At 29.9% G+C, this 19454-nt stretch overlaps 1 protein-coding gene across 1 annotated transcript; it reads left to right on the top strand.

The window, feature by feature from the left end:
* Window positions 1–9273: 9273 nt before the first annotated feature.
* LOC103828720 (adenylate isopentenyltransferase 7, mitochondrial) lies at window positions 9274–19227 on the top strand. Its single transcript, XM_033275323.1, has one exon. The coding sequence runs from the start codon at window positions 11538–11540 to the stop codon at window positions 12534–12536; it is 999 nt and encodes a 332-aa protein (XP_033131214.1). The 5' UTR covers window positions 9274–11537; the 3' UTR covers window positions 12537–19227.
* The last annotated feature ends 227 nt before the right edge of the window (window positions 19228–19454 follow it).

Below are 19454 nucleotides of genomic sequence, written 5' to 3'. Positions count from 1 at the left end.
GGATATTTGATCCGTGCTCACTCGTACAAATTGTTACTCTGTATATGTTCACTTTTCTAAATTCTGGTTACTGGTTTATTCATGCAAAATTTGAAACATTGAAATTTTTTTGGTCTAAGTGTTAAGAACATTGAAAAATTTCATACTCCACACATATATTAAGAATGTTGTTACTATCAGTCTATCACCATCATCACTTTTAGTTTGTCACAAATTTTCAGCAATTTATCAAAATTCAAACTTTTGACTCGTTAATGATGACTAATCCGCACGCTCATAGCAACAATGAGCAAAGACGTGCGCAATCATAAGTTGTTTATTATCATGATCACCAACAATTCTCATCAGAGTTTTTTTTTTCCTTCAAAAGTTAAGCAATCTTTATTTAGATATGTAATATGTTATTACAGTATAATGGATCTTTATCGTTCCAATTATCAATATCATCGCCTAACAATATATTTTTTTTCTAAAAATCGCCTAACAATATAGTAGCAATATAATGTTACTTCCACTTTAGTTTTTCTTTTCACAATGCCATAAAAATTCGTCATGATATATTTATACTGTAAATAGTAGCTTAAATAATTCAAAGAGGGGTGATACAAAATTAAACATCAGTACATAATGTTGAGACAACCTTATTGATTATTCCTCAAGGAAGCTAATAAACTACATGTTTTGTTTCCCCAAAACTCCGATATAAAACCTAAAATACTGATAGGCCTTTTGTATAAATAATATAATGAAGAAGTATATTATATGGATAAGTATATTATTTTGGCCAAGTTGTTTTGAATAGATAATATAGATGATGTTGCAAAAGGTTCCTAATGATTCTTCCAATAGAAATATAAGACGAATACTTTTTTGCACAGAAACTAATAATCATAATGCTTAGATTGTGTGGTTACACGTATGATACTATCATTTGTGCTTTTTGCATCCATTCTTTCTCGTTTTTTTTTTGTATTTAATTAATCAATCTATGTATTATAACAAACTTTAATTAGTACCTCAATCGCATAACTACATTTCTTACTGATTCTTTTAGGTACACTGGTAGGGATAGCCTAACAATGGCTGGAGAAAAAAATATTATGCAAAAAGATATAACTTTGGAAATACAAAATGTTTTTATTTCAGAATCTAAGAGCCTATTTTGGTGAGTTCTTAAAAATATATTCTAAATATTAATATAAATATTCAAGATATTTCAATTATGTAATTAAGATTTAATTTTTAAAATTTATATCAATTAAAAATATTTTGTTGAAGAGTCTCTCAACATTTTAGGATTAAAAATATAAAATGATTCTGTAATCTTTTATTTATTTTTATATTTTTAATTTTGTGAAAATCTACCAATACTAATATTGTAAAGATTTAGATCTCAACCAATACTTACAAACAAGTAAAAATGAGAAGAATACATTTCTTTTATGTTGGTTCATTATGTAAGAGTAATTTTATTTTCCACATTGCAATTTTCACCTTAAATCAAAATGTTGCCTCCCTTTAGGTAATATATGAGTTATTTTTTCAATCCTGATTTCAAATTCTTTTAAGAAGTGTTATTGTTTAAATCAGAATTTTTTTTAAACTAATTTCAAATAATATGAAAGGTTATGGACCAGAGATCTGAAATGCCTACAGTTTTTATTTAAATGACTTTGATAAAAGTTGAAGCGTTAAAAAATTATTTACTTTACAAACTGCAACAATAATGACGATGGATAAAATTCTAAAACAATATACCATTAAAATCTACATTTTCTGTTTTAAAAAAAATATTAAATTGAAATATTTAGTGTTCAAAAATATAAGATGTTTTCATATTTTTAGGTTAATTTGTGGTTTGACAATTATACATTTCTTGCCGATTTATTAAATGATTTCAGTTGATATTTTGTTAATATTTGTTGGTGAAAATTAAATCTATGTTTTTAACTAAAACGTCTTCAAGATTTAAATAAAAGACTAAATTTCTGATAAATGTTATATATAACTTAACCCTTCGTAATTATTAAAATTTAGCAGCCAATCCAAAAAAAACTCCATAACTTATCAACATGTTTGTGTCTCTACGACTCACAATCTCAATTGCAAGTTTTTTTGGGGTCGAAATGTTAAGCTTCTCAATTGCAAGTTGAACTCAAATTAAGTATGATTCATGTTTTGCATTTACTGGATGTTGGTTTACCCTTTTTCGTTTCTCATGTTTTTACTATATGATGCTATGCAAAGTAATAGTTTTACGTCATTTGTGATCATAGTTAAGCAATTGGTTTCATTAGATTTTTTTTGTTAAATCGATTAGCCGAAGTTCCCTCATAATAGATTAGTTAAATCGATTAAGAGTAGAATTTGTAAATTATTGCTAAACTGAAAAATCTTGAAAAGTTACTACTCTGCTAAAATAGTTATGTGCCTAACGAATGGGTTTTCTCGACGCTTTTCTTATTTTGTTTAATATGGACCATCACAATCTATTTTTCTCTGATATTCAATATTTAATTTAGAGTTTGAATTTCATCGTTCGAAGTTGAAGAATCCTAATTTATGATTTTCTTTTCCAGTATTCTATAAAGTTGAATAGACCAAAAACTTCTTTTCGAATTATAAAGAAAATTGGGATTTAAAGAAGTGGCTTATCGAACGAAAGGGCATAATAATCACTCTTGAGGTGGAGGACAAACCATCAGATTAGAAGATAATCTTAATTAAAGCAAACAGCCTTAAGTAACTAGAACCACTCCTTTGACGGTTCATAAGCTAATGATTATGCTCCATTACGAGTTTAATATGATATTTGTTATAGCTAATTTTGAAATGATACTTAGCATTAATAAAGAAATGTGTCGGAGTCGCATTATATATGTCGAGTGTGCAATATCTTAAGCAAGTCTACACGAGTTGACTTAGACCACCAATTAAAAAGTACATATAAAAATAATGTAATGTACTGGAAGAATAAATAATTAAATTGGTACAAAATAAAGTGAACCTTGCTTACACTTTTGTCGCGATAAGATAAAATTGTCAGGACAAGATGCTAATAGCTACATCACATTCGAACATATTAGACGATTTTGAAATTCAACAATACTGAGTCGTTTTTTCCCTGCTAGCTGGTATTTATTTTGGGGTATATATTTACTTTCGTCACATTAAATCCTATTCTAGTAGGAATTTTGGAGATCACAGGTTTTAAAATTTTGTTGGAAATGATCTATTTTTCAAAAAGGTTAAATTATATGGTGTGGGTTCGCGCGTCATACGAAAATGTATGGACCTATGTGCACAAAACCTTTTAATCATTAAAAAAAAACAAAGTAGAGAGAGAGATATAAGCAAAGTGAGATCCAAGCCGGACTTGTTGATGGTCGAGGTTTCGGGTTGTGGTCGATGGATGAAGGAGCTGGTTTACCAAGAGCCGATGATCAATGGGAAATGGAACATTGGTTATACAATACTCTCCTTTTTTTCCAGTGGGTGAGTGATGGATAATCAGATGGGATCATACCTATTGATTGTTCAACACTCCTAAGCCTAAGTCGATGGATGGATGATGCCATGATGGTTGATGGGTGGAAAGAATGATGCCACAAGGTTCTATGAACAAAAACTTGATAAGTCGTTTGCTCTTTAGGTGCTTCACACACACACACAAAACACTTGATAATAATGTTTTGCAATGGCAAAAACTTGATTTGTTTATTTCATAAAAAGGTCAGGAATACATGGTTAGTAAAGGAACCTTATATAATGGTTCGATCAGTATTGTCTTTCTTGGGGTATTTCGAGCAAAATAGCATTAAAGAGAAACTAGATTCTAAGAAGCTAATTGGCTACACATGTATCGGAAATCACAAAGGTAAACAAAGAAATCATAAGAGATTAGCCAAAACAATTCAAATATTAATTTTGACGGTTTCTTTACCTTGGGCTTAATATTTTTGGTAGTTGACCATGCAATGAATGAGTCGAGACTGACCTAGACATCTTGAAGTATTGTGTTTTGTTATGTGATGTCTAGGTGAAGTGCTTAGTTTCACTTAAGTGGGAGGATGGTGAACAAGGAAACTTCTTTCCTTGGTTTGAGAATCGGCCATCCATTTGTATTTTCATATGGACTGACTTGTATAGGATATGGTTCTTTTTCTTGTCCTGGTTCGGTTGTCTTTTTTGAGATGGCAATCTAGTAGAGCCGTTGGTGAACTTCAAAACTGAGTTGGGTGTTTGGGTAGGCGAGCATAACCTCCACGGCTTGCATGAAACTTTCTCTTATGTCTTGGGCATATGGCTAGTCTCTAGTGTTTCTCATGTTGGAATTTTATTGGCTGGATCTTTGGTGGTTTAAGTGTCTTCACAATGATGTGTGAATTAAGGTCTAAACATAGATTATAAGCGGTGAAACTGTGGGAGGAATTCTGGAGCTTTGGAAAACATCAACGGAAGAGATCATGAGTTATTGTAGTGAGCAGATTTTTATATTTTGTATGCATTTTTATTAAGTAATAATAATAAACAGTAAATTTTGAAAATATAATTGTAATTATTGAATTTTTATTGGTAAGGTACAGAAAATAGATAATTATATAGGATAATATATTTTTGTAGTTAAAATTTAATGTTTTTAATATGTATGAAAACTCTAAAACATATTATTTTGAAATATAGAGAATCTATGTCTTGTTTTTGTCTTTAGCCAGAATATAATATATAACTTTGATGTAAAAGTATTTAATATTTGTTATAAAACATACACTATAACAACTTAACTTTCATAAGAATAATTAAGCATCAGAACCCACTAAACGAAAGATTAGATTCTCGTTTTCCACTTATTTCCAAATATATCAAGTCCAGCCAAATTGTAGGCAAATTTCATTCTACGGATAGAACAAAGAAAAAATTGAATAAACTAGTAATAAAAATATCCATTGAGAGCTTGAGAATCCTTGTTTTAGTTGATAAATTAAAAATTATCCGGTTGATTTAACCAACCATATAAATTGAATTCCCTTCAATTCAAATTGGTACATGTTTTAAAGTTAAAAAAAATGGTAGACGTTTTAGGATTCAGTTTTGTTTGGTTCATAAATAGATTCACTGCCTCACAACAAAAATTGATGGCAAGAACATAAGAAAATCTTATTCCTTGAGGATATTGTATTACCTTCCTTTCTTTATATTACGTTTATGAACTTTTCTTAATATTTTTTATTGATTACTTTCAAATGGTAAAAATGGTTAGCACACTACAGCAAAAAGAGTAGCCAAACAAGGTAATATATTGGTTTATGAGAATTGAAGTTTGTTGGCCGGAAGGTTGAAAGAAAAATACTAATGTTTCTTTTTGTAGCAAAAATACTAAAGTTTGTTGGTGTTGGAGCTTTAAACTCTTCGACTGAGATTTGTAGTCATCTAAGTAGCCATCACCTCTCTACTCTTGCATACAGGCCATAGGATGAGGTACGCACCGTCGCCGCTCGTGTGACAACAATATATAAAAGTACAATCCAAATAGTTTTTAAAGATCTATATATTATTAAACGTTGATTGATTAATCTTTTGTGGTGTCCCACTCTAGCTTGGAAAAACAGCTTTGCGTTCGATATGACGTAAAGCCTCCAAATTATGACGGAAGACGACACCGTCTTTTGTTTCTTTATAAAGATCAAAATTTCTTTTAATTCCTCTTCAAATTTGTGCGGTCGAAAAGAAAAGAAAAGGAACTAAAACAAACATGGTGACATATTCACACGGGTATATAGGCCATTCATTTACCTGTCGCGCTACCTGCGACCATGTTGTTGTTCGCTTTGCTGTCATGTAATCCGCGATTGGTCGCAAGTCGCAAGTTATTTTTCGTTTTGATGTCGCACAACCAGTTGCATGTTCCGATTTAAGTTGCTCGAAGAAACATCGACTAAAAATTAAGAAAATTTTGATCGCGTACAGGTACACATGTGTTCAAGATTCGACTAGGACGGCGAAAGTGACCCACGCTGCCCACACAACGTATATTATTCACTTTTTTTTTCTTATTCAAATAGTGTGTAATATTTGCTGACAGTTTAAGTTGTAAAAAAATTAGTTTCAAATATAATTATCTATTGAAGTCAGATCAGGAACTAATAAATTACAAAATGACTAAAACTTGATCAATACAATGAAAAAATTATTTTATTTCTTAGATAGAAAGTGCAAGAAATAATAGAAAACCGGGCTCTTACTCTAAATTTTTTTGACATTGTCCTTTTTTCAAAACATTTTCTATTGCTTCAAATATTTAATCAGTCTTAGAAAATATATTTTATACAAATGAATGGAGGTATTCAGGTTTTTCTTTAAATCTATACTATTAAAAGAGAAACATTCTGAAAAAATCTACTTATAAAAGGTTGTTGGACCCTTCCATTAGATTAACATTTTTTTGGTATTCCCTTATTTATCTCTAACAATAAATAACTCAATATTCAATAACATTATATACTATATCATTCACCTATTTTTACTCCTTCTATGAGTTAAATTATATAATTTACAATATTTTTAAACGAGAATATGCTTGCGAATTCACATTATCATTAAAATTATTGAAGATTTTGTCATTCATAATTGGTAAGCCTCATTCTCATCTACACAAATCTTACGTGTAGATGACAAATCAAATAGTTTTTTAAGTTTTGCATATTATTATAAAATATATGAAAATTATAATCAATTTTTTAAAAAATATTAACAAAGTTTTTATCGGGTCAACCTGTGTCGGTTCACGGGTTAATGGCATGATTTTCGTTTTTTTAGATTTTTAATTAATAGGTTTTCCTTAAATCTGAATTTTGTGGAAACATATCAGTTGGTATAATCATGATAGAATATTACATGAAGAATATAAGCCAGTTTATATTATATACGGCCACCAGTTTACTGGTCCGAATCAATTATGAAAACAATGTTTATATCTTAATTTGTCAATAAACTACATATGTATTCCTATTAAAAGGAGTTAAATCATTTTCAAAAATAAATTTTTTTTTTCGTACAATTTCAATGTTTCACGATTGGTTTCAGTTTTTTGGTTCTAGAGATATAGGATTTGCTCGATTATTTATGAAAGTCAGTTTAATGTAGGTTTCGTTTTTCTTCTTCAGTTTGCTACTGTTTAGTTTGCGGTTTGGGATAAATGTACACAAACCTATACACTATATATTATGTAGAAATTCATTTAAATATATATTTAATTTTGAAAACAAACCCGCGCTTTTAAGCGCGGGTCAAAATCTAGTTAGAGTTAAAACATCTGCGACGAAGAATAGAGCTATGCAATTTTGATTTAACTCACCCACATACAAGAAGCAATTCATTGAAAGAGTCTTAAACTAGTGTACTCTCTTGATTTTATACATACTTCCCTCGTGACCAAAAAAACATATTTTCCTTAGTTATATTGGCCAGCTGCTCGACAAGACCTAATCTTTTTCAATATGTGAACCGACCTGAACAGCTGATTGGGTGTGGCATGACCATCTTCTATACATTTTTCATTCAATTGTGTGAAGTATGGGCACAAGTTTAAATAAGTTTCACTTGTCAGTTGGCGAAAAATTTACAAAACTGAATAGTTTTATTCGATCTAATGAGTTATATTATAATACCTGATATGATTCCTTCGATAGCATAATTGGGGTGTTGTGTTGTGCATTATTGTTCCTAGTTGCCTTACTGCCTCATAACTTGTGTGTACTATATATTTTCTCAATTTTATTCCATATCGCTGACAAGAGTTCAAAATTTGTCAGTTGTGGCCTTTCTCCCCTTCCTGACCATCCTGTCTCGATCATTCGTGTGTGGCCATCAGAACATACGAGCCTACTTGCGGCCAAGCGCATAGTGAATTTATATGAAAATTATTTAATAAATATGTATGAAAAATAAAATTTATATTCTTGATCGAATTAATATTTTTGGCCCTTAAACAATTTTTAAAATTTTTTTTGTTAATTACATAATTTGTTTACTGATGAGCTAATCTCATTTTTAAAAATATTTTAGGCCAAAAAATCACTTATCACATAAGAACCTAACGTTTAGGCCGAAGAATCTCAGGCCTACTATTTGGTTACAATGAAACTATGTCAATTCAGTTTTATATCATGATTTAGCAATTTAAAGGTTAAATTATGGTGATGAGAAGTTTATGTTCACGTGTCAATCCTATCTATCTTCAATATTTTTTTCATTTTTGTGTGCTTTTTTTTTGGGTTATTTTTTTGATGAAATCTTAAATTTATTTATCATCATGAATATAGATGGAAAAACAAATTACTTGCGGTGAGCGTGGTTTATTTTTGTTATTTCTCAATATAAATATTGATTTTTGAGTTTATTTTCATTTTTTTATTTTATTTTGGCCTAAGATTTAGAAAATGTTTAAGATTTAAAATTATTAAAGAGATACATACTTATGTTAAGATCCGTGTCTTGTGCATAATAAATATTTATATTCATTACTTATTTTATGTTTTTATGCATATTATGAAATAATAATAAAATAATAATTATATATTAAATAACTAAGAAATCAGTTACTTTATGTAATAAATTGACGTGCGCATAAAAATCAAATGACTGTTCTTGTTTATTCGTAATCATTTTAGGGTAAATAAATTAAAAAATCAATTTTATCTATCGCATATATCAGGATATATAATCAAATTTCAATGATATTAACATAGATATATAGTATACTTTTAATATTTTTATTTAATAAATGAGGATTTTACTCATATGATTTTATGATTATTTGCATATTTATGTAACAAAATTTTACACCAATGTTTTTTTATTGTGGAATGTTTAGTGGTTTCAATAATTTATAATCATTAAAAAAACAATGAAGATTTCAAAATTAAAATATTAACTTTTCAATATATGTTCGACGCATATATCAAAATATAAACATGTATTTTTATATGATGTATAGCTTAATTTAAACGATATGAAATATATATATATATTAACATAAACACCTATTAAAATAAAATTATTTATTCATATGATTTTATAATCATTGTATCTTATTATAGAAAAAATATTTAAACCTTGATCACAAAAGTTTATGTGAAACTTTTAACAATTTTAGTAGTTTATACTCATTTTGAAATATTCAAAATAAAACATATACAAAAAATCTAAATTCTTATTATATGATTAATGTAATTGTGTAATTTATTATAATAATAAATAATTAAACAAAAATGATAGAGAGTATACAGATTGTTAGCAAATATTTATTATTTAAAATCATTAATTGCCTTATCTATTTTAATCAAATTAGGTAATTCCGTAGGTTTTATTTAAGGAAAAATATATAATAATTTTAATTTGATAAATGAATGGTCCATAATGGACATACTATATAATATAACATTCTCTAGCAATTTAATTTTGGACTAACAAAATTTTCAATTGATTTTCAAGCCGCCATGTAAGCAAAATTAGCATTCCAATTACGTGACAACTTAACATGATAATTTTTTAATTAGTACAAACTACATGTTATAACTTTTTAAATGTTTCCCTATTAATATATAGGGGATTATGGACGATACATGAAATTAGGAGAGAAAGTAACAATAATTTTTCAAATTAGATTTTATAAGAGACTCATGTGAACCTCTTGCTCCACTTGGCAGCAATCAATTAGTCTAATTATTGGAGAAAATTAATGTTTACCATTTTCAGGATACCACTTTTCATCTTTACCATCACAAAAGAGGCATTTTCAAAAATATCTTCTTCATTAGATGGCAAAAGACTCATATACCCTTGTTATCTATTTATATATATGATAAATTATTATTTAAATAATTTAAAATAAATAAATAAATAATTTTTTTAAGTTTTCGAATTATACTTTTTCAAATTCGAACTTTTTTTTTCAAAATTTCTTTTTAAAAATCGAAAATTATGTTTGAAACTATTTTTAAAATTTTTTTATATTTTTTACGTATTTATTTATATATTTATTAGAATCATAAATTTCACATTCCAAAAATGCTACCCCACCCCTCAACTCTAAACCCTAAGTCTAGATTAGTTAACCCTAGGGTATAAGTGTCTTTTACCATTCATTAAAAGTAAAGGTAAAATGATTAGTGTAAACATGAAAAGTGGTACTATGAATGTGGTATTTGTGACAATTTTCTCTAATTATTTAATTTTAATCAAAAATTCATTATTAATTTACAATGTATTAAAATAATGATATTTTAAGAACCTCATTTTGAGAACATATCCAATAATGTTGCTCTGAGTTATCTCTTCTCTTTTAGCTTCTACTATTGTTGTATGTTCACTTCTAATTTAGACATTTTTCTCAAACTATATGAGACTAAAATACTTTATTAGAAACAATCATGCTTGAACTTGTATTTTAATAGTCAGAAAAACCAACAATAAATCTATACGGGGCTTTTTTAGTTTTGTGTTTTATAGTTTCACAAATTGATTGTAAAAACACGTTAATAAGAATTTGCTCTCTTATTAATCTTAAGAAAAATCTCTCAAAACCTTAAGCTCTCTCAAACAATCTAAAAATTTTAAAGGATGCAACAATTCTGCAACTCCTTATATAAGAATAGATAATCTCTCAATCTCTATGAACTTAACATATTTCTTTATTTCTTTATATCCTTTTCCTTATCCTTTTCCTAAACCATAACTCTTAAGGATTAGGATAGCTTGGTCTCCGAGCTATTTCAAGCTTACTCCAACATGTTTTGTTTTTCCTTCCGGTATTTTTGTTAAATTTTAGTTGCAAACTACTAAGCAGATATTTATCATATAGAAAAGAAAAAGAAACTGCTATGCAATTTCTGGAAGCACCGTAGCCTAGTGGTTAAGGTTTAAAGGCTTCTACATCCAGGTCTGGGGTTCGAATCCCAGACTACGTAATTTCTTGTAAATTACAGGAAATCCAGGTTTCAAGTTTCGGAAAGAGCGATTTATTAAAACAATTATGCAGACTACGGAAGAAAGGCTTACAAGGGATCTTCAACATGGTGCAAGTAAATCTGGTCAGGCGTGGATCTTCATAGAACGGCTCAGGTGATGCAGTTAGGCATAGGTCTTCATAAGGCAGGTGGTATTGTCGGTTGTCGATTCGTCTGTGTAATCTTTCTCATATCATAATTGTAATATTATAATAAATCAGCGTTAAAAAAAAAATTGCTAGGTGGAATTATAGATGGGGCCTCTATAATCTATTTTTAATACGTTGTTTTAAGAGTCAAAGAAAACACGGTATGTTTACGTGTGTATATATATGCCCTCGTGCACCTTAAAACTTACAAACCTGTAAATCATTTTGTACATTTCACCATTTGTTCTAACACTCTCTCTCTCAAGTCTGATCTTTCGAAGCAGATCTTTTAAGTTTGTTACAACTCGTTGAGGTGCTTTTACAAAAGGACAAATCAATAAAACATATATTTTTTTCTCCCACCCAAAAGTCAAAATACATCATGAAGTTCTCAATCTCAGCAATGAAGCAGGTACAACCAATCTTAAGCTTCAAGAACAAACTCTCGATGGTCAACGTCAATTCTTTCCTCCGTCCCCAAGAAAAAGTCGTCTTCGTGATGGGAGCCACTGGTTCCGGTAAGTCCCGGCTCGCCATCGACCTAGCAACTAGGTTTCAGACAGAGATCATAAACTCCGACAAGATCCAAGTTTACAAGGGCCTCGACGTCCTTACAAATAAAGTAACACCTCAAGAATGCCGAGGCGTGCCTCACCACTTGCTCGGAGTGTTTGACTCCGAAGCTGGCAACCTAACGGCCACCGACTTCTGCCGCCTTGCGTCACAAGAAATCTCAACACTCTCGGCTAACAACAAGCTTCCTATCGTAGCCGGTGGATCAAACTCATACATCGAAGCACTTGCGAATCATTCGTCTGGATTCTTGTTAAACAAGTACCAATGCTGTTTTATTTGGGTCGACGTTTCCTTACCGGTTCTTAACTCATTCGTCTCAAAACGTGTCGATCGCATGATGGAAGCAGGATTACTCGAGGAAGTAAGAGAAGTACACGATCCGAAAGCTGATTATTCTGTCGGGATACGACGAGCTATCGGTGTCCCCGAGCTTCACGAGTACTTATGCTACGAATCTCTAGTGGACCGTGGTACACAGAGAAAGATGCTTGACGCAGCGGTTAAAAAGATTAAAGAGAACACAGAGATTCTAGCTTGTCGACAGTTACTTAAAATTCAACGTCTGAGCAAGAAGTGGAAGTTGTCTATGCACCGCGTGGACGCAACGGAAGTGTTCTTGAAACGTACCGAGGAAGAAGCAGACGAGGCTTGGGAGAATCTAGTAGCGAGACAGACCAAGAGAATAGTTGATAAGTTCTGCGATAACCAAGTGATGAAAAATGATGATGTTGAGCACTGTTTGACCTCCATTGGAGCGGCGTCTTACGGCGGAGGAAGTGGAAGTAGGGCTCACAATATGGTATGAGAAGGTTTTGTCTTTTGGTCGTGTGATGGTTTTTGGAGTGTAAAAGTGAGATTTTCGTATGTGTGTGTGGTGGTGATTCGCCGGAGGTTTTTTGCAACGTACAGGTGTGTGACATATAGTACCTCGGGAACCAAATAACGAAAAGCTGTTTTTTTTTCTTCTGTTTTTAATGTTTGTATAGTTGATATTCGCTTATATTAATTGTTTGATACCCCTATTTGACTACGAGCTCACGATAACCGAAAGTTATCATTCCTTGTGCCACGATATCAAACTTATGTGTATCGTTTAATATAAAAGCAATATTTTAATTTGCTTTTTGCTGTTTTTGGTATCTCTTGGCCTTACATTTACGCATTCATGTAATTGGTTGAAGCTAAGAAAACGTTTTTTGGATTTTACAGTTAGTATATATGCCACTATTATGAAGCCTTATTGAGGAAAGGTAAACAACAAAGCTATAAGCATTGAAGCAAAAAAAAAAAAGCTATAAGCATATATATTATGACCTTCCTCGATTATAATTTGTATCCTTTTGTGACGTTTTAGAAGTATCGTCAATATTAAGATCAAACATATCTCAGTGGTTCTAAACATCTTTGAAGAATTTTTTTTTGGGTAATCTCTTTGAAGAATTTTGTAAACGCAAATGCAAAACAAAGATAAGAAAACAAGTTTAGATCAATAATTCTAGCATAGTATACAAACCATGTTAATATTACAAATATGAATCCTAATTGTGTGTTAATGGTTCTGACAATAGTAACCCTAAATGTAATATAATGGGACCATGTGTATTGTGATGTTACAAAATGATTAATTCCGTAATGGGATCAAACATATCTCAGTGGTTCTGAATTGAAATCAGCTCTGATAAGTTTTCGAATGGTCCAAACTAAGACCACCTCTATTAGAAATTTCTCACATGAATGTTTAACAATTTTAAAAAAGAAGAGAATAATGAAAAGGGAAGAGAAAGAGTGAACATAGTTTTCAAAATGAGAACTCTTGAGAAACTCATTAGATACACACAAGACAATTGCCTTTCTATGAACAGTAAAAATAATTTAATTTAACTGAAACGTAATTGTACTACAAATTTATACTAAGAATATTTTAGATTTTAGATTTTTTTTTCCGAACTACACACTATAAACTTAGGTTTGATCTGTTTTAGAAAATTTCTAAAGTTCTAATAAATTCAGTTCTTTGATCTAGTTCGTTTTTGAAGGGAAACAAATGTTTTCCATGATAGATGTAGGAGTGTAATTTCAGCTAAAAACTCATCCATTAACTTCATTAAAATATATAATATAAATGAATAATATCTTGGTAAATTTAATACTCTTTCTGTTTCATAAATGTATCATTTTAGTTTTTATTTAAATAGTGTCATTCTATAATTTTAATGTAACTTTGTTCATCAAATTTACATTTTATCTTTTTAAATAACCAATAGATTTTTATTTAAATGATTTCCATTTAATTAATTATACATTAAATAAAAATATATTAGTTTATTACATAATTTTCTTAATCTTTGTGAAAAATGTCAAAGTGACAGAAACATCTTGCTAATTTTGAGTTGAGAAGGCCTCGCATCCTATCCAAATCACTCTTTGACATTAGAACTTGAAAGTTACATACTCATATATTATGTGAATCAACCTGATTTTGAGATGTCTATTTAACCTAACACGCGTGTAGCTACAAACTTTGAGACAGTTAAGACTTAAGAGTAAATGAAATTCTTGAACGATTATAGTATAAAAGTGACAAGAGGGATCTTTAAGTTGGGAAAGGGAAGATTCGAAGAAAGAATAAGGAAATAAAAGAGAAATGGTATGAGGGCGCGTGGCTTGTAAGTGAGTTAAGGAGTCTGTATCAGCGAGTTGGAGAAAATCGCACGCGCAGTTAGTTTAAGATCTTCCGTACACAAGAGCAAAAGCGTGTGGAGAAGGTTGCATCAATCATAAATGACGTTCGTACAGTTGTGAATGAGAGGTATCCATTAACTATATATACTATAAATTCAGTATTATTATTTGGTTTCTTATTATTCATGGACCCATGTATTAAATTTGATTGTACAGACGTCAAGTCATAAGGCATCTTTGGAGAAGGAAGGAGGTGATGAACTGAAAGTAGCACTAAACAAATGTCACAAGGAGGCAGCATCTGATGTCTTTCTTTTCCTTTTTCCCTTTGGTTTATAATTTTTGTTTTTTTTTTCTTTTGTCAACAACATTAGAAATTTATATTGACCTGTAAACTAAATTAGGAGATGTTGATCCATATGAACGACGAAAGACGGTTGTATCCTGACACTGCGTGCTAGTTTATCCGCCTTCGTATTTTGCATTCTTGGCACATGAATAATCTCTGATCGTATGAAACTCTCTTTCAGATTCTTAATATCTTCCAAATAACTTGCAAAAGCTGGTCATTCTTCTGGTTCCGAAACCATATTCACCAATTGAGAATAATCCGTTGCAAACGTAACCTGAAATTATCGTAAGTTTCTCATACATTTCATAGCCCATTGTAGCGCCTCCATCTCTGCATGCAAGGGAGTTAGAGTAGCACGTACATTCCTTGCTCCCAACAGTCCCTCAAATCCTTCTAAAGTACTGAACCAACCCTGACCAGAGAAAATATCACCCTCTTTCCATGATCCATCTGTAAAACACCATCGACCGGGAATTGACGGAAGAGACGTAACTTGTACATGTGTTCCCATTTTCTGTTCATTCAAAACGTGTGCCTCTGCCCAGAGTGTAGATTCCATTTCTGCCAACTTAAAAGTATCCTTAGGATCCATATCCAAATTACTAAAAACTTTATTATTTCTTCCTTTCCAAATATACCATAGTATCCAAACAAACTGATGATCCTCCATCTGTGGGACAACCCGCCAAAAAAGATGATTCATATTCATAAAAAGAGAACTCGTTGGGAAAATGGCTGGATTTGTTGGGATCTTTGAAAGAGCCCAAACCTGAAGTGCTGGAGGACATTCAAAAAATACATGATTAATCGACTCCTCATCCGCTCCACATCTTGCACCACATATCTCACCTTGCATCCCTCGCGCCTTCAGATTCTTCTTAACTGCCACACACCCTGAAACCAATTGCCAAAGAAAATGTTTTATTTTTGGTGGACACCGAATTTTCCAACAAAATGCCTTCAAAACATCAACTGTTGGTCCCATCAATAATGATGGTCGTTCCCTATCCGGATAGATCCGCTCCACTTGGTATCCTGATTTGACCGTAAATTTTTCATTGTTTGTGAAATGCCATCCTTCTCTATCGACCATCTGATTTCTGCTTAGTGGTATACTTTCTATAATTTTCACATCCTGAGGGTCTATCAAATCCCATAGGGCTTGCGAATTCTATCTTCGCGAAGTGGGATCAATAAGTGACTTCACTGTGAGATCGGGATACAAATTATAATTTTTGTTTCTTTATTTGAGAAAAATGGTTTTGGTTTAAAAATATTCGTATCCATAATTGGAAGTAAGAAAATAATATATAGAAAGTTTAAAGACCGGACTGTTTATTGTAATCTGAATCTGAATTAAGAAATCATGATAAGCCTACATTTTATATGATATCAAAATCACTCAAGATGACTCAATTGATATTTCTTACAATTGCTACACTTCAGATGTTTATGCCTAAGAGTGAAGGGTAAATAAAAAATATATATACATCGTTAATTTGATAAATAATAAAATAATATGGAAATGGTAAAAAAATATTGACAATAAGTTTAAGTTAAAAATCTATAATAAACTCAAATTTAGTAAGGTGAATAATTTGAGAGGAGCTTTAAGCACTAATTAAAAATAATATTAGAAGGATTCTCATTCGCATTAGTGACTTGACTATAGTCGGCTATCAGTAATTAAATCAGAAAGTATTACGGGACAGTATTAATTCTGATAAGATTGATAAAAATGGTTTCTAGCTATAAACACTGATACTAATAAACAATAAGAAAAATAAGGATGGTAGTGTTATGACTATACGATGATGGCTCCATGTTGCCACAATAAGAAAAACGAGACAGGAATTGTTATGTGGATTAAAACATGAACAAATGACAAACTAATGGTTGAAATCGAGCCTTGCAAATACCGAAAGCTGTTCTTTATTTATTCCCTTCTCTTCTTGTCCGATATACCTCTCAAATCTCAATAGACTATATATATATACTTATCGTATTGTAACACAAATAGAAATGTGCTATTATATTTTGGAGAAAATGACGAATCTTTCCCTAAAAGCGTTTATAAGGATGATAAAAAATAAACACTAATACTACTAATAAACAATAAGAAAAATAAGGATGATAGTGTTATGACTATACGATGATGGCTCCATGTTGCCACTATAAGAAAAACGAGACAGGAATTGTTATGTGGATTAAAACATGAACAATGACAAACTAATGGTTGAAATCGAGCCTTGCAAATACCGAAAGCTGTTCTTTATTTATTCCCTTCTCTTCTTGTCCGATATACCTCTCAATAGACTATATATATATATATATACTTATCGTATTGTAACACAAATAGAAATGTGCTATTATATTTTGGAGAAAATGACGAATCTTTCCCAAAAAGCGTTTATAAAAAATAAACAGTCTTTTTGTGGTGCGCTAGGTATTAATTTTCAGATTTTAGTGGTCTAACTTGAATGAGTTACTCTTTTATTCCTTCCTTATAATCTTTTTCATAATCGTATTGCATTCTACATATTCCTTATCGGACCATGCTTTTTATTTGTTTTTTTTTAATTTTTTGTCGGACCATGCGTTAGTTATCTTTAAATTCTTTCCACTATTTTCAATGTGGTTTGTTGTTCCAAACCAACTTATTTTATTACAAGAGTAAGAATCTGCAACAAAATTTTCATTTTGATATATATCGTTCGTATTTACTAAACCTAGAGGTTAAGTGGGTATATGACTTATTATATAAATTGATTTTTATTCACTATAATATTATTTTATATAACTAAATAACACTAGATAGTTTATATCACTGAGTAATATATTAAAAAATTTAAGAAATTTGATAGTGAACATATAAAACAACATTATGAGTAAATAAAAATCATAAACCTAAAAGAAACTAATATGAAATTATTGGAATATGAATATATGACCCAACGTTCGCAGCTATCTGGAATCTAACAGTTGCAGAATTGTAGGCCTTCGATTTTGTATGTCTTTGTCTCTTTTAGATGTGCCTTTTTCTTTTTAAAGCCCATTTTGTGCTTTTATGAGTCTGGTTATTAATTATTATTATTAGCTTTTCCATACGTGCAAGAAGAATTTAAAAGGTCAACATCAATTTTTGCAAATGGAGCTTATTATCAATTTGGAAATTTCAGTTCTATGCAAGAAAAATACAAAAAGTAGAGATAATAATTATTTCAAAAACAATTTATACCAAAGAATGAAATATTCCATGTAACGTTGTAATCTTTCTCCTTTTGTGGGAGCCTTGGAGACACTGTTACGTCCTTATGCATGTGTGTATTCCGTGGGCATCTAATTCTTATCATAATTTTACGAGTACATGTTACCTTTTTTTGTTTATCATGCATGTCACAGTCCTATGTATTTTTTTTAATATTCACATTAATCATTAAATCGACCCCAAGGGCGTCGGAACAGTTCTATGTATTCTAACGCGTTCAAAATAATTTTCAAAGTTAGCATAAACAGCCTCAAGAATAACCTGGTATATCAAGTCAGTATTAATTTTCAAAAAAAAAAAAAAGTCAGTATTTCGAAAATACTATTTCCTTAAGTTTACTAAATATAATATTCTCACACTCGGTAAAACTATACGAACCGAAGTACCGTAGTGTTACACGAAAAAAAGAAGAAGAAGCTAAATTCAAGATACAAGATGAAACTTCAATTAATAAATAAGTCATCCAAGATGAAGATCCTTAATATATTTAGTTAAATGCACAAATAATCTGAACTAGGTTAAAATCTGTGCTATATGCGGAATAAAATTATGTATACAAATAATTTTTACATATTAAATATTTTTATGTTCATTTATGTAGAATTGACATAATTAAATTACAGTAATCAAATAAATCAAAATAATACTTCTTGTTTATTGACAAATTTTTTTTGATAAGTAAAACAAAACAATTATATTATTTATTTTATATAGTATATAATAAAATTTCAATGACGTTGAGATAGATATATAGTATCTTCTAATATAAATATTTATTATTGAGACTTTCTACTCATATGATTTTATTAACATTTGTATATTTGATGTAACAAAAAAATTTAAACATTAATCAAAAAAAATTTTAATGTGAGATTTTATCAATGCAAATTTCAAAATAAAAATATTAATGTCTCAATACATTTTTAATGAAAATTTCAAAATTAACATATTTGTGTATTTTATATTGTATATAGTTTGATTTAAAATATATTTAAATAGACATATATATATTTATTTATTTATTTAACATAAGTATCTATTAAATGAGATTTCATATTCATACAATTTTATAATCATTGGCATTTTGTTATGACAAAAAAGGTTAAGCGATTGATCACAAAATTTTCACTGTGGGACTTTAAACATTTTTAGTAATTTATAATCGTTTAAAACAATTCAAAATATAACATATAAGAAAAAATATATTTTTTATTACATGGTTATTGTAGTTGTTTAATTTCTTTTAAATATACAAATTAAACAAAAATTAGAGCGGATACAAAAATTGTTATCAAATATTCACTATTTATAATCATTAATTTTCATAAATATGTTAATCGTATTAGGTAATTATGTAGCTTTTATTTAGGAAAGAATGGAAAATATTGTTTTGTACACAACTAATCAATTCGATAATTAGT

The sequence above is a fragment of the Brassica rapa genome, chromosome A07 (assembly GCF_000309985.2).
Source record: "Brassica rapa cultivar Chiifu-401-42 chromosome A07, CAAS_Brap_v3.01, whole genome shotgun sequence".
Taxonomy (NCBI): Eukaryota; Viridiplantae; Streptophyta; class Magnoliopsida; order Brassicales; family Brassicaceae; genus Brassica; species Brassica rapa.
Note: the sequence above shows the minus strand (reverse complement) of the source record. Positions and strands in the feature narration are given on the sequence as shown.

Coding starts and splice junctions, on each gene's coding strand:
- LOC103828720 (XM_033275323.1), top strand. CDS start 11,538: ATGAAGTTCTCAATCTCAGCAATGAAGCAGGTACAACCAATCTTAAGC.